This window comes from Pseudoliparis swirei, chromosome 4 (assembly GCF_029220125.1).
Source record: "Pseudoliparis swirei isolate HS2019 ecotype Mariana Trench chromosome 4, NWPU_hadal_v1, whole genome shotgun sequence".
Taxonomy (NCBI): Eukaryota; Metazoa; Chordata; class Actinopteri; order Perciformes; family Liparidae; genus Pseudoliparis; species Pseudoliparis swirei.
The window spans coordinates 32772346-32790965 of record NC_079391.1 but is presented as its reverse complement, the minus strand read 5'-3'; the positions used below and the strand labels follow the sequence as shown (position 1 = coordinate 32790965).

The 18620-nt window shown below is 44.9% G+C and overlaps 1 protein-coding gene across 2 annotated transcripts; it reads left to right on the top strand.

Moving 5' to 3' along the window:
* Positions 1-2012: 2012 nt before the first annotated feature.
* On the top strand, positions 2013-17595 carry LOC130192994 (aggrecan core protein-like). 2 transcript variants are annotated; one of them, XM_056413262.1, is made up of 20 exons: positions 2013-2137; positions 3686-3780; positions 3925-4016; positions 4673-4964; positions 5156-5330; positions 5630-5757; positions 5861-6154; positions 6566-6742; positions 7962-8136; positions 8222-8349; positions 8737-9030; positions 9129-9227; positions 9308-10168; positions 10804-10881; positions 11736-11849; positions 12725-12883; positions 12992-13074; positions 15030-15174; positions 15653-15835; positions 15921-17595. In XM_056413262.1, the coding sequence occupies exons 2-20, from the start codon at positions 3693-3695 to the stop codon at positions 15986-15988; spliced, it is 3633 nt and encodes a 1210-aa protein (XP_056269237.1). In that variant the 5' UTR covers positions 2013-2137; positions 3686-3692; the 3' UTR covers positions 15989-17595. The 2 variants fall into 2 exon arrangements, with proteins under 2 accessions (XP_056269237.1, XP_056269238.1); XM_056413263.1 differs by lacking the exon at positions 2013-2137 and having other exon boundaries at positions 3637-3780.
* Positions 17596-18620: the final 1025 nt, after the last annotated feature.

Genomic DNA, 18620 nt, shown 5'->3' with positions numbered 1-18620 from the left:
GTGCTGTTTGGAAAATTGTTGAGAGGGTCCTTTTCCGAGGCCTGCAAATAAAGTGATAAATGCTATGTGGGCAGCCTTAACAAACAATGCTCTGATGTTTTGAGCATGCAGGATACCAAGAGGTTAACAAGGTGCTCTCCTGCTGCTTGTTATGACAGCTGAGTTTACATCACCACACAAAATCACACGCACAAACACAATGAATTATTTCAAGATTTAAAGTTTAAGAGAGTGAGTACTTAATTGAACCACATGTCATTAACAGGGCTCTTAAGTTTTGAAGACAGGCAAGAGTGACATATCTATCCAGGATGCTTTATTTTCATTGGTTGCTGGATTAAATCTTACCCAGATACAACAGATACGTTTTTTTCTGATTGGCCATTGTGTAGCCCATTTCTTTTTTTGATTGGCTGATAAGTGGCACCTCACAGCAGAGCTCCAGGGGAGCGCTTGATTCCTCCACGGTGAGGGCAGCGCGGCCAGCTCATGTTGGCGCGCTGCGGCACATTAAGGGGGTGAGGCGTAAGGGGGTGAGGTGTAAGGGGGTGAGGCGTAAGGGGGTGAGGGGTTGGGGGGTGAGGCGTAAGGGGGTGAGGCGTAAGGGGTGAGGTGTAAGGGGTGAGGCGTAGGGGTGAGGCTAAGGGGTGAGGCGTAAGGGGTGAGGTGTAAGGGGTGAGGCGTAAGGGGTGAGGTGTAAGGGGTGAGGCGTAAGGGGTGAGGTGTAAGGGGTGAGGCGTAAGGGGTGAGGTGTAAGGGGTGAGGCGTAAGGGGTGAGGTGTAAGGGGTGAGGCGTAAGGGGTGAGGTGTAAGGGGTGAGGTGTAAGGGGTGAGGTGTAGGGGGTGAGGCGTGGGGTGAGGTGTAAGGGGTGAGGCGTAAGGGGTGAGGTGTAAGGGGTGAGGTGTAAGGGGTGAGGCGTAAGGGGTGAGCGTAAGGGGTGAGGTGTAAGGGGTGAGGCGTAAGGGGTGAGGTGTAAGGGGTGAGGCGTAAGGGGTGAGGCGTAAGGGGTGAGGCGTAAGGGGTGAGGCGTAAGGGGTGAGGCGTAAGGGGTGAGGGTAAGGGGTGAGGAGTAGGGGTGAGGTGTAAGGGGTGAGGCGTAAGGGGTGAGGTGAGGGGTGAGGTGTAGGGGTGAGGCGTAAGGGGTGAGGAGTAAGGGGTGAGGTGTAAGGGGTGAGCGTAAGGGGTGAGGTGTAAGGGGTGAGGAGTAAGGGGTGAGGTGTAGGGGTGAGGAGTAAGGGGTGAGGTGTAGGGGTGAGGCGTAAGGGGTGAGGCGTGGGGTGAGGCGTAAGGGGTGAGGCGTAAGGGGTGAGGAGTAAGGGGTGAGGCGTAAGGGGTGAGGCGTAAGGGGTGAGGTGTGAGGGGTGAGGCGTAAGGGGTGAGGTGTAAGGGGTGAGCGTAAGGGGTGAGGTGTAAGGGGTGAGGCGTGGGGTGAGGTGTAAGGGGGTGAGGCGTAAGGGGGTGAGGTGTAAGGGGGTGAGGCGTAAGGGGGTGAGGTGTAAAGGGGTGAGGTGTAAGGGGTGAGGTGGCGTAAGGGGTGAGGTGTAGGTGAGGCGTGGGTGAGGTGGGGTGAGGTGTAAGGGGGTGAGGTGTAAGGGGGTGAGGCGTAAGGGGGTGAGGTGTAAGGGGGTGAGGAGTAAGGGGGTGAGGAGTAAGGGGGTGATGTGGATTTTATCATGAATCTTCAGCACTTGGGAGGTGATGGTGGAATTATTTTTGGAAAATCACTATAATAATAAAGTTATTAGGAGAGCATTTCAAATGCCAAGCTGTAGAAGTACAGTCGTCTGAAGTTATTCAAAGAATATTATTACCTCATTTCCACCCGTCGTCTGGAACGGTACGTCCTCCTACCTCCACCCCCCCCCCCCCCCCCACGCACACTTCCCCATCCATATATTTCAAACAGCAGCAGCGTGCTTTTATTCTGAAAGCAGTGCACCACCTCAGACTTCACGGCGAGCAGCTTGACGGTGTTTCCCCCCCAGAGGTGTGACAACCAGACCTGGTCCCAGTCTCCCTCCTCTGCACACAGCCGAGCATCCTGAGCTCACTGGGACTTTTTAAAACTCACAACCCGGAGCTCAGCTGACCACCAACAATACACCACCGAAGAAGAGTTTGGAGGTTCTACAACAGGTGAGTGAAATACTTTTGCTTCAGCATATTTAATGAGGGAATGTGGATGTTGTGATGAGGTTGTTTCCTGTGTGTGCTTTATTATACAGTGTTTTAACAACAATATGTTCTTTCTTTTTAACCTTAATATATCCTCATTCACAACCTTGTGATGTTATTGTAATACACTTTATATTGCAAAAATGTTTCTTATTCTAAAAAGCTGTTTTTTGTTTGACTTTATCTTATTCCATCATCTTTATTTGTGCTTATTATGAGTTGTCTTTTCTTAAATATGAACACAATATATATTTTTTACAAATCAAAGATCTGTATTTGTCATGTTGTTCACTTCAAAGCAGATATTATTTTTAACTCTATAATCAGTAACTTAGTATCCTAGCTATGTAAATTATAGAATACAAAGAATACGTTTCACAATACCAAAATAAAATTAAAATAACGGAACAAATAATACATAATTAATATTTCTCATTTAAACATGAAGATTTGAATCCAAGTTTAAAACCATCAAGTAAAGGCAATAATAAAAAAAGAAAAATATATTTAGAAATAACATAAATTTCAGACTGAACTATGAATGAACTTATCACACAGGCAGTTAGGATAATATACAATAACTATTATTTTTTAACAATTAAACAATAGCATTGTGTCACTATTGTGCTGAGGCTGAAATAAGATCTACGTCTGTGTCCATCAGCGCAGGTTTTTAGCGATTAATTTCTGTACAATCTGAATTTGGGGAACGTGTCTGTCTTTGGAGGAGGGTGGAGCAGGAAGTGTTACTCTGATGGAGTAACAGACAACATTCACATTCACTCTCGAATGAAGCTCCTTGTGTGAGAGTTGTAACCACTCGACGTCACAGAAGATGTTTCTTTGGAAAGAAGTCGCTGCTGTGAAGCTTTTGTTTAGGAAAACTGGAATCATGTCTGTGAGAGACTCCAGAGGTGGAGCTTTGAATCATTTGGATTTGAGTGTGATGGATTTGACCCGAGCCGACAGAGGAAGAATGTCGTCACGACCAGAAGCTTGTTCATGAAGACAGAGGCGGCATTCAGTCCAACTGCAGCGCAGCATGTTTCCAATGAATGGATGTTCCTGGAGGACTTCAGTGTGTAGTCGTGGAGTGTGGAGTTGAACCTCCAGTTCTGAAAAGAAATGTCTTAAACATTGCATTCTCTCTACTGACCACTAGGGGGCGACTCCTCTGGTTGTATAGAAGTATATGCTTCATGTTTTAAAGCTGCATTCTCTCTACTGACCACCAGGGTCGACTCCTCTGGTTGTATAGAAGTATATGCTTCATGTGTCAAAGTTACATTCTCTCTACTGACCACCAGGGGGCAACTCCTCTGGTTGTATATAAGTCTATGCTTCATGTGTCACGTAAACAGACACAAATAATTGAACTTTCAATTAAAAAGATCTATTTGTTTGTTTTGGGATTTGCATTTTCACTTATTCAGTGAACACAGAAATATATAATAATTTTATGTTACAAAGAGAATTTACTTCCTGATCTTAATTTCTTTTGTATCTCAGGTGAAACATGATCACGAGGGTCGTCTTGCTGTCCGTGTGTCTCCACGCCATCTCAGCAGCGTTTGATTACATCGATGAAGAGCACTCCTTTATGGGTAAGAAAGCATGCGGTGCATCTAATACAATCCTTATTTTAATGAGATTGTTGGAGCTTCTCTCCCATGCACGTCGTTGCCATCAGCAGCAGTCTAGTCTCCAGAGTGTTTTCACCAGAGAACTCTCGCTGGTCTCCTCCACAGACCCGGAGGAGGTGCTGAGCGTGAGCATTCCTCTGCAGGAGCCACAGCGCCCTCCACTGGGCTCCTCGCTGGTTCTACCGTGTTACTTTAAGGTGAGTAATCAGCGTCGGTTTTCCCACCTGATATTCCATTCTACACCATGTATATTTAGATTGTGTTGAAAGCCACAGTGCACATACTTTAAAGGGACAGTTCACCCCAGATTCAAAAACACTTATCTCTTCCTATCACCTGCAGAGCTATTTACCTATCTAGATTGTGTTGGTGCGAGTAGCCTAGTTTGGGAAGTGCCGTCCGTAGAGATATTAGCCGATATATACTGATATATAATATAAGTACATTTGAAAAACACAATTTCAGAATGATTTCTGGAAATTGACATTTCAATTGTGTTTTTCAAATGTATTCTTTTGCCATAAATAATAGTCCCGTAATATTGGAGAGGAGGCAGACATCCTCCGACAGGTATCTCCGAAAACAAACCATCTAGTTTGATAAATAGCACTGCAATGGATTTGGTGATTTACTATCACTTTAAATCTTCAGTTACACTGAATCAAACGACAACATAAATGGGAAAAAGGTTGTTTCAAGTGACGACCACAGAGAATCATCACCTCACTCAATTAGAGTCGTTTTCAGTCGCACTCGGACACAGTTGCTGACCAGCTGGTGACGAAAGTCAAACACCCGGCAGCTAAAGAGATGGTTGAAATATAAACAATGTGTTTTTGTATCCCACGTATAGGACCACACGGTCCCAGACCCGGGAGCTCCCGCCATCGCTCCCCTCGCTCATCGCATCAAATGGAGCCTCGTCACCAAAAAACACGTCAAAATGGTCTTGGTGGCCATGGAGGGACAGGTGCTCATCAGCGAGAGCTTCCAGGACAGAGTTCACCTGGTGGGCTACCCCTCGACTTCCACGGACGCCAGCATCAAGATATCCGAGCTGCGGGCCAGTGACACAGGATTCTACCGCTGTGAGGTCCAGCACGGCATCGAGGACAGCCACGACATCGTCCAGGTGCAGGTTCAAGGTATACGAGATACGGTTATTGTAGTTGTGGGGCCAAGTTGACATGACATGCCATAACCCTTGAAGGTGCAAATACGACGACATTTAGAAGACAAGTGCTCCAAGTGCTTCAGGCGATTCTGCAAAATGTGTTGCTGTTCGTAGATGTTAGTGAATTAATTCCCAGTAAAACCAAAGTCCTTGCCTCTGTAGGTTTGGTGTTCCACTACCGGCCGATCATGGGCCGCTACACTTTGACTTTTGAAAAGGCGAAGGCAGCGTGCGTCCAGAACAATGCCGTCATGGCTTCACTCCAACAGCTTCAAGCGGCCTACGACGATGGATACCACCAGTGTGACGCCGGCTGGCTCTCTGACCACACAGTCAGGTCAGTTTGTCATATGATGGGCAACAACAACTCTTTACTCTCTATTTATCACAGAGCAACATGTCACACTCAGGGTTGTAACCAACAAACATTAAACGCGTGTGGTAATGAGAGCAAAACACACAGTATACTGTATAAAAGTGTCCAACAAGCACCGACACTACTGGCAATGTTCGCTTTAAAATCAGCTTGAGGGCTGAATTGCAGCGCGACTAGTTTGTGCTTGAGAACGCCAACAGAAGGAGTTTTTGTTTTTGAAGACATACCGTAAATGAAAGCTCATTTCCATTGAACCAAAGGTACCCGATCCAAGATCCTCGTGAGAAATGCTATGGCGACAAACTGATGCTGCCTGGGATCCGGACATATGGAGTGAGGAAGCTCAGTAACACTTATGATGTCTACTGCTACACTGAGAAGATGAGAGGTACACTGAGATTAACACCGCAATGCTTCTGCTGTGGGAATTCTCTCACAGTTAATTTTTTTTTCACTTATTGACTTTAATGTACCTCTTTTATCCGATACAGGCCGAGTTTTCCACAAAACTTCTGCAGAAAAGTTCACCTACTCTGAGGCGGTTGTGGCGTGCTTCGATGAGGGAGCTCAGTTGGCCACCACTGGTCAGCTCTACCTGGCCTGGCAGGATGGGATGGATGTCTGCAACGCCGGCTGGCTAGGAGACAGGAGCGTCCGCTACCCCATCAACATCCGTCGGCCGCAGTGCGGAGGCGGTCTGCTGGGGGTGCGAACGGTTTACCTTCACAAGAACCAGACAGGATACCCATTTCCGGATTCCCGCTACGACGCCTTCTGCTACACAGGTGGGCCATCGTTTTGGTTTAAATGTTGATACTCACTATTAACGTATTCAATAATCAAATATTCTGAGACGAAAAGGTTCTGCGGTGAGATTAGGTGTGCTCGTTCAGCAGCAACAAGGATCCTGCTCGGGGTCCTAATTCCCCCTCAACCAACAAATACATGACACTGAATCTATAGGAAAGACAACAATGCTAAAAGTTTGGGGTAGCACAGGAAGCTGTCGAAGTATCTTTGACCTTAATATTGTGGTTTTCTGGTTTACTGGTTTGGTTCAGTCTCATGGTGTCATCAATATTGTTTCCAGCTACATTCCGCAGGTTTTTAGTGAAAAACTATGAGAAACACACTATGCATAACAACATCTACAGCAGAGATTGATCACTAATCCCCTTCTCCTCAATCCCCTCCAGAGTCTCCCGATGAGGAAGGTTCTGGCATCATGGAAAAGGGAAGCGGCATGCTGAGTGTTACCACGATGACACAGAACCCAGAGGTGTTCTTCTGGCGGACGACCACAGACAGCGAGGCGGTCGGAGAGCTGGAGACGCTCACCGCTCGGCCTGGAGGCTTTGTGATACCTCCAACTGGTCAGTAATACTGAACTGCTGATGCATGTTATGATAACTGTATAATGTCCAGTTACCAGTTTGAGGGATGGACCATGGGAGGAGAAGGTGGTTAAAAGAGGAAGGGATGAGGGTCATGAAATGATGGGATGAGGGTTGTGGGGTGAAGGGATGTAGGGTAAGGGATGAAGGGGTGATGGTCGTGGGGAAAGGGATGTAGGGTAAGGGATGAAGGGGTGATGGTCGTGGGGTAAGGTATGTAGGGTAAGGGATGAAGGGATGATGGTCACAGAGTAAGGGATGTAGGGGTGATGGTCGTGGGGAAAGGGATGTAGGGTAAGGGATGATGGTTCTTTGGTGAAAAGATGTAGTGTAAGGGATGGAGGGATGATGGTTTTGGGGTAAGGGATGAAGGGGTGATGGTTACAGGGTGAAGGGATGTATGGTAAGGGATGAAGGGGTGATGGATACAGGGTGAAGGGATGTACGGTAAGGGATGAAGGGATGATGGATACAGGGTGAAGGGATGTACGGTAAGGGATGAAGGGATGATGGATACAGGGTGAAGGGATGTACAGTAAGGGATGAAGGGATGATGGATACAGGGTGAAGGGATGTAAGGTAAGGGATGAAGGGGTGATGGATACAGGGTGAAGGGATGTACGGTAAGGGATGAAGGGGTGATGGATACAGGGTGAAGGGATGTACGGTAAGGGATGAAGGGGTGATGGTTACAGGGTGAAGGGATGTACGGTAAGGGATGAAGGGATGATGGATACAGGGTGAAGGGATGTACGGTAAGGGATGAAGGGGTGATGGATACAGGGTGAAGGGATGTACGGTAAGGGATGAAGGGGTGATGGATACAGGGTGAAGGGATGTATGGTAAGGGATGGAGGGGTGATGGATACAGGGTGAAGGGATGTACGGTAAGGGATGAAGGGATGATGGATACAGGGTGAAGGGATGTACGGTAAGGGATGAAGGGGTGATGGATACAGGGTGAAGGGATGTACGGTAAGGGATGAAGGGGTGATGGTCGTGGAGTAAGAGATGTAGAGTAAGGGATTAGGCTCGTTGGGCGGTGGAATCTGAGTCAAAGGGGAAGTGAATGAGTCAGTAGTGCTTGGATACTTTGTGTGGAGGAAATGAGATTCGGGTCGGGGTCCTTGTTCTGGAATGAAGTTATACAACTTAATTAAGTGTCCCTAATAACTAAGTCCTTGGTTTCTCTGCACAGATGTGGTCTTCCATTATCGATCAGGCTCCAGTCGATACGCCTTCACCTTCATTGAGGCCCAGCTGGCCTGCCAGAGTGTCGGCGCCTCCATCGCCACGCCAGAGCAACTGAAGGCTGCATACATGGCTGGATATCACCAGTGTGATGCAGGATGGTTACTGGACCAGACTGTAAGGTACATCTGAAGTTTATTTTTCAAAGCATGGCAGAGAGATTCATGTCGCAAACACAACACGTCATCTCGGCTCCCTTTTTTCTAGGTACCCCATTGTTTTCCCAGCAAGTACGTGTACTGGAGATCTGGGGGATCAACCTGGAGTTCGGTCGTATGGTTTGAGGCGGGCAGACGAGAAATACGACGTGTACTGCCACATTGTTGGGCTCAAAGGTATGAAAATAACTTGTCGTCAAAAAGCTTTTATTTTGAAGCTATTTGGGCTGATGCGTTAACCACACTATTGCAATACCACGCCATCAAAAAAACAACCGCATGGCATTCAAAAATATGTATTATACCTAATAACAGCATAACAATAAAGCATATAGGACACAAACAGGGATACATGAAGAAATTTAAGAAACAATTATACAAAATGGCAATAATACTGAAAATAAAAATTCCTTCCTCCTGGCAAACCTATTTGACAGGGAAGGTTCCCCGAACAGGGCTACCAACATTAGCTTTATGCTTTTATACAGCTATAACATCAAATATTTAAAGTAATTTTCTGTGTTTATTCCCCATCTGGACATTTCCTTCTCTTCTGTTCCACAGGTGAGATTTTCCATGAGAGCTCCGCAGAGGGTTTCACCTATGATGAGGCTGCTTCTAGCTGTCAAAAGCAAAACGCTGTGCTGGCTTCCACCCGCGAGCTCTACGCAGCCTGGATGCTCGGTTTTGACAATTGCCGCGCTGGCTGGCTCGTGGATCACAGCGTCCGCTACCCCATCAACAAGCCAAGCACTAAGTGTGGAGCTGGGAAACCAGGAGTGCACACTGTGTACTCTCACCTCAACCAGACCAACTTGCCTGAACTTGATGCCAGATTTGATGCATACTGTTTCAGAGGTACATGCTTGGCTGGTATCTACCAGGCTGATTTATAAAAACATGTATTTGTATCAATCATTCATTCATCATTTTCGCTCATTGTTCAATTCTAACAGCAGATTTTGGACTTATTGCAAATGAAACTGGACTGAACATTACAAACATCCAGGAGGCCCTCCTTAACCAAACATCAATGACTTATTTGTTGACACCCGGTAAGCTATATTTAAATTATGAACAAATGTCTTATTTGTTTCCACTATTACTGACTCTTTTCTTCTATACGTCTCTTCAGCTGGTCCTACCATCGTGCCACCTATACCTGTGGAGACTTCAGACTCTGGCTCAGGCCCAGCAGACTTCGGCTCAGGGTCTTCGGTTGATGGTGCCTCTGGGGGTCACTCTGGAGACCTGTCTGAATCTGGAGACCTGTCTGGATCTGGAGACACCGGGATCTCTGGAGACCTGTCTGGATCTGGAGACACCGGGATCTCTGGAGACCTGTCTGGATCTGGAGACACCGAGATCTCTGGAGACCTGTCTGGATCTGGAGACACCGGGATCTCTGGTGATCTGTCTGTTTCTGGAGACACCGGGATCTCTGGTGATCTGTCTGTTTCTGGAGACACCGGGATCTCTGGTGATCTGTCTGGCTCTGGAGAATCAGGTCCCAGCAGTACAGATTCTTCTGGATCAGCTCTCAGTGGGTTCCCATCAGATTTATCCTCTAGGAGTGCTAGTGGACACTCAGGAGAGCCTTCTGGACAGGGGGAGGTACCGGTCTTACTCATCGATCCAGAACTGACTGTTACCCACAAGGAGTACGAGCTTGGTGGAGGCCTTCTGGCATTCAGTGGCTCTGGAGACATTTCTGGATCTGGGGATCTCAGCGGCTCTGAAAGTGGCTCTGGGTTGTTCTCGGATGTGACCCTTGTGGAGTCAGGGTTCACTGAGCTCATAGTATCATCCTCTGGAGAGCAGGAACTCTCTGGGACTTTACTCACCAGCTCTGGACAGGGGAGTGGTGGACATTTGTCTGGATTTGGAACCCCCCACCCTCTGCTCTCCCCTAAAGCACTGGCTGCTCCTCCCTCTACAACAACAGCAACCTCTGTGACGATACCAGACGTCGTTGAAGAAACTTATTCACTGGATGGTAGGTCGACCCATTCTTAATTTTTTCTGTCATTAGCAGACGGTTACCTCCGGTTCTACCGAGTGAGGCCGATTCGGAAGTGTCTTAAAACGAGCTTTCTCTCTACTGACCACCAGGGGGCAAAAAGATGTCAGATTGCATGGAAGTCTATGAGAAAATGACCTTACTACTCACTTGATTTATTACCTCGGTCTCAATTCACAAAGTACGACTTAGTGACATCACATCGACTACGTCCACTTCTTCTGTCTCTTGTCATTTGTAAATTGATATACAACTGGGCCTGAGCATTGCAAACAAAGCGCAGGACGCCATTTTGAGTTGAACAGTTTCTATAATTTATTCCTGCATGTCAAATGCTTTAAAAGCGCCGCATTGGACAAGGAAGAAATGATTTTTGAAGTTTCTAAATATAAATAAATAGTCTTTTGTGTGGCCATGGGACACGCGAGTGTTGCTCTCTCAAGTGTTCATCTATCAGAAATGAATGGACTTTGCAGCGGGCAGTAGTTCTGGCATCCAGTAATTCATGATAATGGCCACCTCAGTGAGCATTATTCCTTCCATACGATACTTCTGAACTTGTGAGATCGACGCATCTGTGTGTCATTGAATAATTTGACCTGTGTTTCTAGGTGGTTTTACCCCATATAAACCCAACCCCTGCGGTGCTGCTCCATGCCCGGTAGAGGAAGAGGTTGCTCCGTGTAAAGGTAAGTCCTTAAACGGTTGCATGTCCTTCCTGTCGTTCTTACTCCAAAAAAACTATTGAATTCAATACTGTCTCAACAGACTTGACCGGTCGGGTTTCTCTGAATGTCTTCGTTGTTGAGCACTTTGCATGTTTTATATTGTTCTGCATTCTGTTCATCAATCAGCTTGTCAGTTACATGTTCAGATACGTAACTGGTTGCGATTGTATTTCATAAATCAGTATTACTCTCTCCTTGCTTTTCTGTCCTGAATTGTTTGGCCCCATAACTTTGCTTTGTTTTGTGTTCCTTTGATTTTCTGATGTTCATGTTGTCCTTCTCTGTGGCAGACTGAGTGTTTGGCTGCTTGTCCAATATGTGTGTCAGCTCTGCTCTGAGGTTGCACAGCCTCTGTGTCACACGTCAGATCACAATTCAAGCCTCCATGTTGTTTTTGGTTCTCTGTGCCAGCATGGCGCCTCCTCTCTGCTGTTTGCATGCTTTAACCCCGGGGCCACATGTGTGCTATCTGGGGCCATATGGTTGCTCTCATTCTGCTGGAAAACAAATACTGATCTTCTGCTGCAACTAACCACAGATTCAAACAGAAAGTTACTGCAGTGCAGACATTGCAATTTTTTGCAGTTCTTTTTGAATTTTGTTTTGTATATTTCAGTAAATATCTCCATCATTTGGTAAGGCCTCAAGTAATACGATTTAGTGTGTAGTACGTTTTCAAGTTTGCAACAGAAGTTGCAGCAGCTTCAGTATTGTTCACTAACCTGTCCGTCCCAAAGTGTGATAGTCCGTCTATCACACCTCCTCCCCCCCACCCCCGCTGATACAGTAGTGTTACCCACCCCCCTTTCTTGCAGAGGTAGAGGTGTGCGATCCCAACCCGTGTGCCAACGGAGCTACCTGTGTGGAGAGCGCAGACTCTTATAAATGCTTCTGCCTGCCCAGCTACGGAGGGGAACGCTGTGAGATCGGTATGAGATCAGCTTCAACTCAAACATACTAACACCAGCCTCTCAAAAACAACAGAAGAGAGAGAAAGAAAGAAAGAGATGCTGAACATCACCGGCCGATAGCATCAATACTCGCTGTGGCTCTGTGAGGAATCCTGATGGCCCAAAGATGCACAACATTGAACTGTCTCGGCTGGCTAGTTAGCTAGGTACCTGGCTAACTAGCCAGCCGCTAGATGATTACAATTTAACAGCTTCATCTTTTTTGTATAGCCTGTTAGCAACATCTCTCTCCATCTCTAATAGTTTAGCCTGTTAGCAACATATCTCCTCATCTCTAATAGTTTAGCATTTTAGCAACATATTCATATAATTTGGTTGAACTGACGTTGACGTCATGAAGGTGGAGCAGGAGAATGAATGAAGTCTTTGAATGTTACAGTTAAAGGAAGAAAGAAAAGGTAAATTCCCCAAATGCATTTACTGTTGGGCTGAACTCTCCCAACTGAAGTGGAGCATTGTGAATAAGTTTCCATTCCTGCATTGGGACGTTTGTTTTGTGCGTCAGGGTGGAAACACCGGCCGGCGTCAGTGGAAAAATATGCTCACTAGACAAAATACAGAATATTTAGCTCAAACTGAAACACGACATGGGTGAAGAACAATATCAAGCACTTCATCAGCTTCAACAAAGAATGATAAGAAATTACAGAAGAGCTTCTTCATCATCAGATGCCGTGCTTTAAATTGTCCAACCCATTTGTAGATGTCTGAGTTTCCGAGGCCTAAAAACAAAAACAGGAAATATACTAAACGACACTGATTACACATGTATTTAGGGCGTTCGGCACGGCGTCCATTGAATGAACGTTGACTCTTTGGTGTTGCGGCTGCAGATGAGCAGCAGTGTGAAGACGGTTGGACGAAGTTTCAGGGGAACTGCTACCTGCACTTCACTCACAGGGAGACGTGGCTGGAGGCCGAGCAGCGCTGCCAGGCCCTGAACGCCCACCTGGTCGGCATCGCCACGCCGGAGGAGCAAGACTTTGTCAACTGTGAGTGTGTGTGTGTGTGTGTGTGTGTGTGTGTGTGTGTGTGTGTGTGTGTTCGAGATGGAGATGGTGAAAAAATAATATCGCCACATTTTTTTCCTTCTCCAATAGCAAACGCAAAGGACTACCAGTGGATCGGCTTGAATGACAAGACTGGAGAGAAAGATTTCCGCTGGCTAGACGGCTCTCCACTGGTGAGTGAGGACTTCATACTGGTGTGCTGCTCCCACTCCGGGGAGAGAGAAGTCGCTGGTTCCAACCTATTTGATTTGCAAATCCTTAAAACAAAAGTACAGGTGGTTGTTCTCTCCCAGATGGTTTTATTTAGATTTAAGTTTTACTCGACCACAGAGACACACAAACGAACAACAGGGAGACTCAAAACAACCACAAAGAGACATTATATGAATATAAAAAGATGCAACCATAAAGAGACAATATATGACTATAAAGAGATGCAACACAACCATAAAGAGACAATATATGACTATAAAGAGATGCAAAACAACCACAAAGAGACATTATATGAATATAAAGAGATGCAACACAACCATAAAGAGACAATATATGAATATAAAGAGATGCAACACAACCATAAAGAGACAATATATGACTATAAAGAGATGCAACACAGCTATAAAGAGACACAAAACAACCACAAAGAGACATTATATGACTATAAAGAGATGCAAAACAACCACAAACAGACATTATATGACTATAAAGAGCTAAAAAAACTACAAAGAGACATTATATGACTATAAAGAGCTAAAAAAAAACTACAAAGAGACATTATATGACTATAAAGTGACTACAATTATATATGCAAAACAAAAAGCAAAACCACAAAAAGACAAATCAACTACAAAGAGATGCAAAATGACAACAAGTCAGTGCAAAATGTCCAGTCAGACACAAAATGACTACAAAACCACAGAAAACAACCACAAAGAGACACAAAACGAGTGATGAATGATGATTGAATGATTATGTCTGACGGCCCTTATTTTGAAAACGTGCACGAAAAGTCATCTTAGTCAACTGAAGCAGTGAAAATTGCTGTTTGCACTAATGAGAGGAGGTGTGTGTGTGTGTGTGAATGTCTTTTGGTGTGTGTTGTCTGAGCAGGTGAAATGCAACGTCATGCCAAAACAAGCACCAAAATAGCACCGCGTCATGAACAGCTGCAGCACTCAACACAGCCAGGTTTATACAAGAAAAAAGAGGCGCAAGCAGAAAAATAAATTGACTTGTTTACCAGGACTTTGTCTGGGAAACATCACTGTGGTTAAAATAACATGTGTTGGTGGAGTCGTGTTGCTCCAGGTACCAGTGAGGCGAGAGCAGCTCCACCCATGAGTCAGAGGACACAGCACCATGGTTACCTTCCTGAGAGAGAAGGGCTGCATTTACTTTCATGACACACTACTTCCACAAATTCTCTCTTTAAAGCTGCATTATCAGCAGGGGGCAACTCCTCTGGTTGTATAGAAGTCTATGCTTCATGTGATAAAGCTGCATTATCTCTCCTGACCACCAGGGGGCGACTCCTCTGGTTGTATAGAAGTCTATGCTTCATGCGATAAAGCTGCATTCTCTCTCCTGACCACCAGGGGGCGACTCCTCTGGTTGTATAGAAGTCTATGCTTCATGTGTTAAAGCTGCATTCTCTCTCCTGACCACCAGGGGGCTCCTCTGGTTGTATAGAAGTCTATGCTTCATGTGTTAAAGCTGCATTCTCTCTCCTGACCACCAGGGGGCGACTCCTCTGGTTGTATAGAAGTCTATGCTTCATGTGTTAAAGCTGCATTCTCTCTCCTGACCACCAGGGGGCTCCTCTGGTTGTATAGAAGTCTATATAGTGACTCTACTTCTCTTGATGTATTCCCTCAGTAAACATTGTAAACATGAGTTTATGTCTCAGTCTCTAGTTTCAAGTCTTCTTCTATACAGCATGATGTCATCATTTAGTACTTTATGGTCATTTAGAGTCACACAGACCATGAAGCAGGGGGCGCTTTAGGGGCGGGGCTTATATGGTAACTTCCTTTTATCGGTTGCAAAAAACAACAACATGGCGACGGCCGTATTGTAAACGTTCCCTGTGCCTCAGTGTCTGTGTTCAATGTCACTTCCTCCTCTTCTCCAGCAATACGAGAACTGGAAGCCGAACCAGCCGGATAACTACTTCTACTCCGGAGAGGACTGTGTGGTGATGATCTGGCATGAGAACGGCCAGTGGAACGACGTGCCCTGCAACTACCACCTGCCCTTCACCTGCAAGAAAGGCTCAGGTACGTCGGCCCAGACGGAGGCGCTGTGTGAACTAACCCCTCTGCATAACGCTTCATAATATATAGTTTTTATTAATAAATGTATATGAATTAGTCGAAATGCTGTGTGAACTAACCCCTCAACATAAAGCTTCATAATATATATATATATTTATAATAAATGTATATAAATTAGTCTCTGGATGCTGTGTGGACTAACCCCTCTGCATGAAGCTTCATAATATATAGTTTTTATTAATAAAGTTAGTTCGTTTTTGTATTATAGGGTCAAAACATGACCTCATAGATCTCAACATGAAACGTCACCTCTTCATTTGTCACATTAAGAGGAGGAGTTATTGTGTTTTATGAAATGTTATGTTTAAATATGTAAACACAGACATTATCTAATGGTCACTTTTGGTGAATTTAGAAGAAATCTACAGACGCAAATAAACGAACTAGTGAAATAACCCCCGCCTGCGTGTTCCCTCCTCAGTGACCTGCGGCGCCCCGCCACAGGTGGAGAACGCCCACATGTTCGGGAACAAGAGGGCGGATTTCCCGGTGAACTCCATCATCCGGTACCAGTGCAGCGCCGGGTTCCAACAGCGCCACCTGCCGACGGTTCGCTGTAAAGCAGACGGCGAGTGGGAGGAGCCCCGAGTGCAGTGCGTGGACGGTGAGTGCAACGGGCTCCGTGGCCGCCGCGCTCTTCTTCTTCACACTGTTTACTCACCGTCGTCGTGTTTCTCCTCTCAACGCAGTGAAAGAACGACTGAGAAGCCAGCGGCGGAGCGGCGACTGTCTGCCGGCCGGCGGCGAGCTCCACTGAGGCCGGCGGAGAGGAATTCATTATTTAAGAACATTTGCAGTGCACAGATTTTGGGGTTAAGAAGGGTCAAAGTGCGACTTCCTGTTTCAAATCCCCCGCCCCTCCTAATATATTTCAATTATATGTGATAACTTTATTGCTCTGAGTTCATTTGTACCGCGTGTATTGTAATATAATTTGTATTTAGTTGTTTTGTTCCTCATGAGTTTTTTTTATAGAAGGCAGCATCCGTCTGGTTCAATGGCCGCTGGAGATGTGCGCCACACAGGTGGTGGAGCAGCATCGGGTGACGGTGTTTGTTTACCCACATGTTGACGCTTATTGTTGTGTCTGTCTGAAGAAGAACACAGTGTGGGGCCGATGGCTCAGAGGTATACATGTTTTAGGATTATTGGACATGATATATGACAGCAGATGAGTGGAAACAGGAAAGGAACGTTGAGTAGATGATATTCAGAGTGAACTTAGAGAGAAAACCAATGTGAATACACAACCTTTTATTTATTTAAATGTGTACTGTTGTCAAGGCAAAAGACACTTTTTAATCCTGCTTTAATTGTGCCATGAATTACAAATACATTCTCTCTCCTGACCACCAGGGGGCGACTCCTGGTTGTATAGAAGTCTATGCGTCATGTGTTGAAGCTGCATTCTCTCTACTGACCACCAGGGGGCGACTCTCTTGATGTATTCCCTCAGTAAACATTGTAAACATGAGTTTCTGGTCTAGATCTCTAGTTTCAAGTCTTCTTCAGCATTAAACTAGTTAAATATAATTCATGGCACAATTCAAACGGGATCAGATCCCTGTTCCTCCTTAGCCTTTGGGATCGAGGCGCCGTTGGGTTCCACCTCGATCCCAGAGAGCTTCACGCGGCGACCGCAGCATCAGCTGAACAAACTTCTACTTCCAGTTTCTCGTATGTAATCTGCAGAAGACAAAGTGACCCTCGTCTTATCCTCTGCAGTGCGCGGCGTGTCTGTCAGGACAAAGAACCCGTTGTCTTGTTCATGTCCGTGACCTCGGAGGAGGAGGCCTCCTCGCCGTGACACAGCACCGTGTCTCGTTTTGTGTCGTTGTTTCTGTATTTTGGGTGCTGTGCCCACTTCAGGATATTTTGTGAGCAGCTGCAAGACGAACCAAAGAGACGCGTCTTATGGTTGAGCTCAGAACGAGTATGTTTACTTTGGTTTGGGCATCAAAAACCCAGAAAGTTACACAACGCTGCTTCTCGGCAGTTCATGCAATCTATTTGTTTTCCTGTACACGTTTTTTTTTTATTCGTGACGTTCGGAACGTCTGTTTCTGTTTTTGTTTTTGTTTCCACGACACGGTGTTAGTTAGTTCAAGGCTACACAATGAGTACAAGCGTTAAGTTAAGGCAACGACATGTTTGAATAGTTCTTCGACATCACGAGCGTCCCATCGTGTCACAGTGACGGCGAGGAGGAACATAAATGCTGGAAACAAATAATACATACATAATATATGAACTAAGAGAAATGCATATGTGCCTCCTCCTTAAATTATGTCTCCGTTGTGTGTTTTCTGAATGTTTGTACTGGCATCAATCAATTACACATTATTAAAAACTCCTTTGATGATACCTTCAGGTGTCTTTCATGACTCCAGCACAACCACCTGACGATGTAACTTCTATAACTTACAGACACGTCTTTCACAAGGGAAAATATATTACACAAATAACTGCATAAAAGGATCAACTGTACGTGAGAAGACAGTTGGATTTGAACAATCTAAAATTAATTAGCCGATATAAAAAGGTATAGAATAATGTTGTGAGAAATGCACTTTAAAAAAAATTTTGCATAGTGAAATGAGAGGATTTATACCACTTTCATATCTGTGCACAGCCTATCCTCAGCCTTGCTTGTGAAAACACGGCATATGTCTCCATCTAGTGGAGGAGGTGTGGTACTGCACTCAACAAAAAAAGAGGCAAAGACGATTGATTATGGTTTTTATTTGAATAGGGACATACATCGTGGTCTTGTTAGCCAAAAACAGTTGTTTTTAAATATAATTAATACCTATAGTGACAGGTAAATTAAATTAAATGAGTTTCACATTTATCTGAGAAATTCAAAATGGAAGATGTTTGATAGAACTGAGAAAAAAAAATACAAAACCAACAAACAAAGCTCTGCTGCAGATTAATAGAAGAAGGGTCCAATCATTCTCTGGTTACATCTTCTAGATCTCACACATGTCACCATTATAATGAAATCAACATTATTATTAAGTATACCTCGACTATGTTAATGTAAAAGCACATTTATGAACTTTATCCCTTATTACAGTAAATCAGTTCATCATACAAAATGTTCCTGAAAATAAATAGCTATTCTATATGATATTTAAAATGAACAGTAAATAATTTTTATACAAAAAGTCTTTAAAACTAATTTAAAAAGTAAAAAGCCATCCATAAACTCATCAAAAAATGATGTACAAAAAAGTAGCAGCTTCCACTTGGTGTGTTAAAACCAGGCAGTTTCAGATTGTTACCCTTCAAGTTGTTTTTTTCTTCTACTAAATGTTACATCCCTTTTATAAATGTTCTTTTCAAAAAATCTACATATATATGTAACTTTTATTCATAACAGCCGT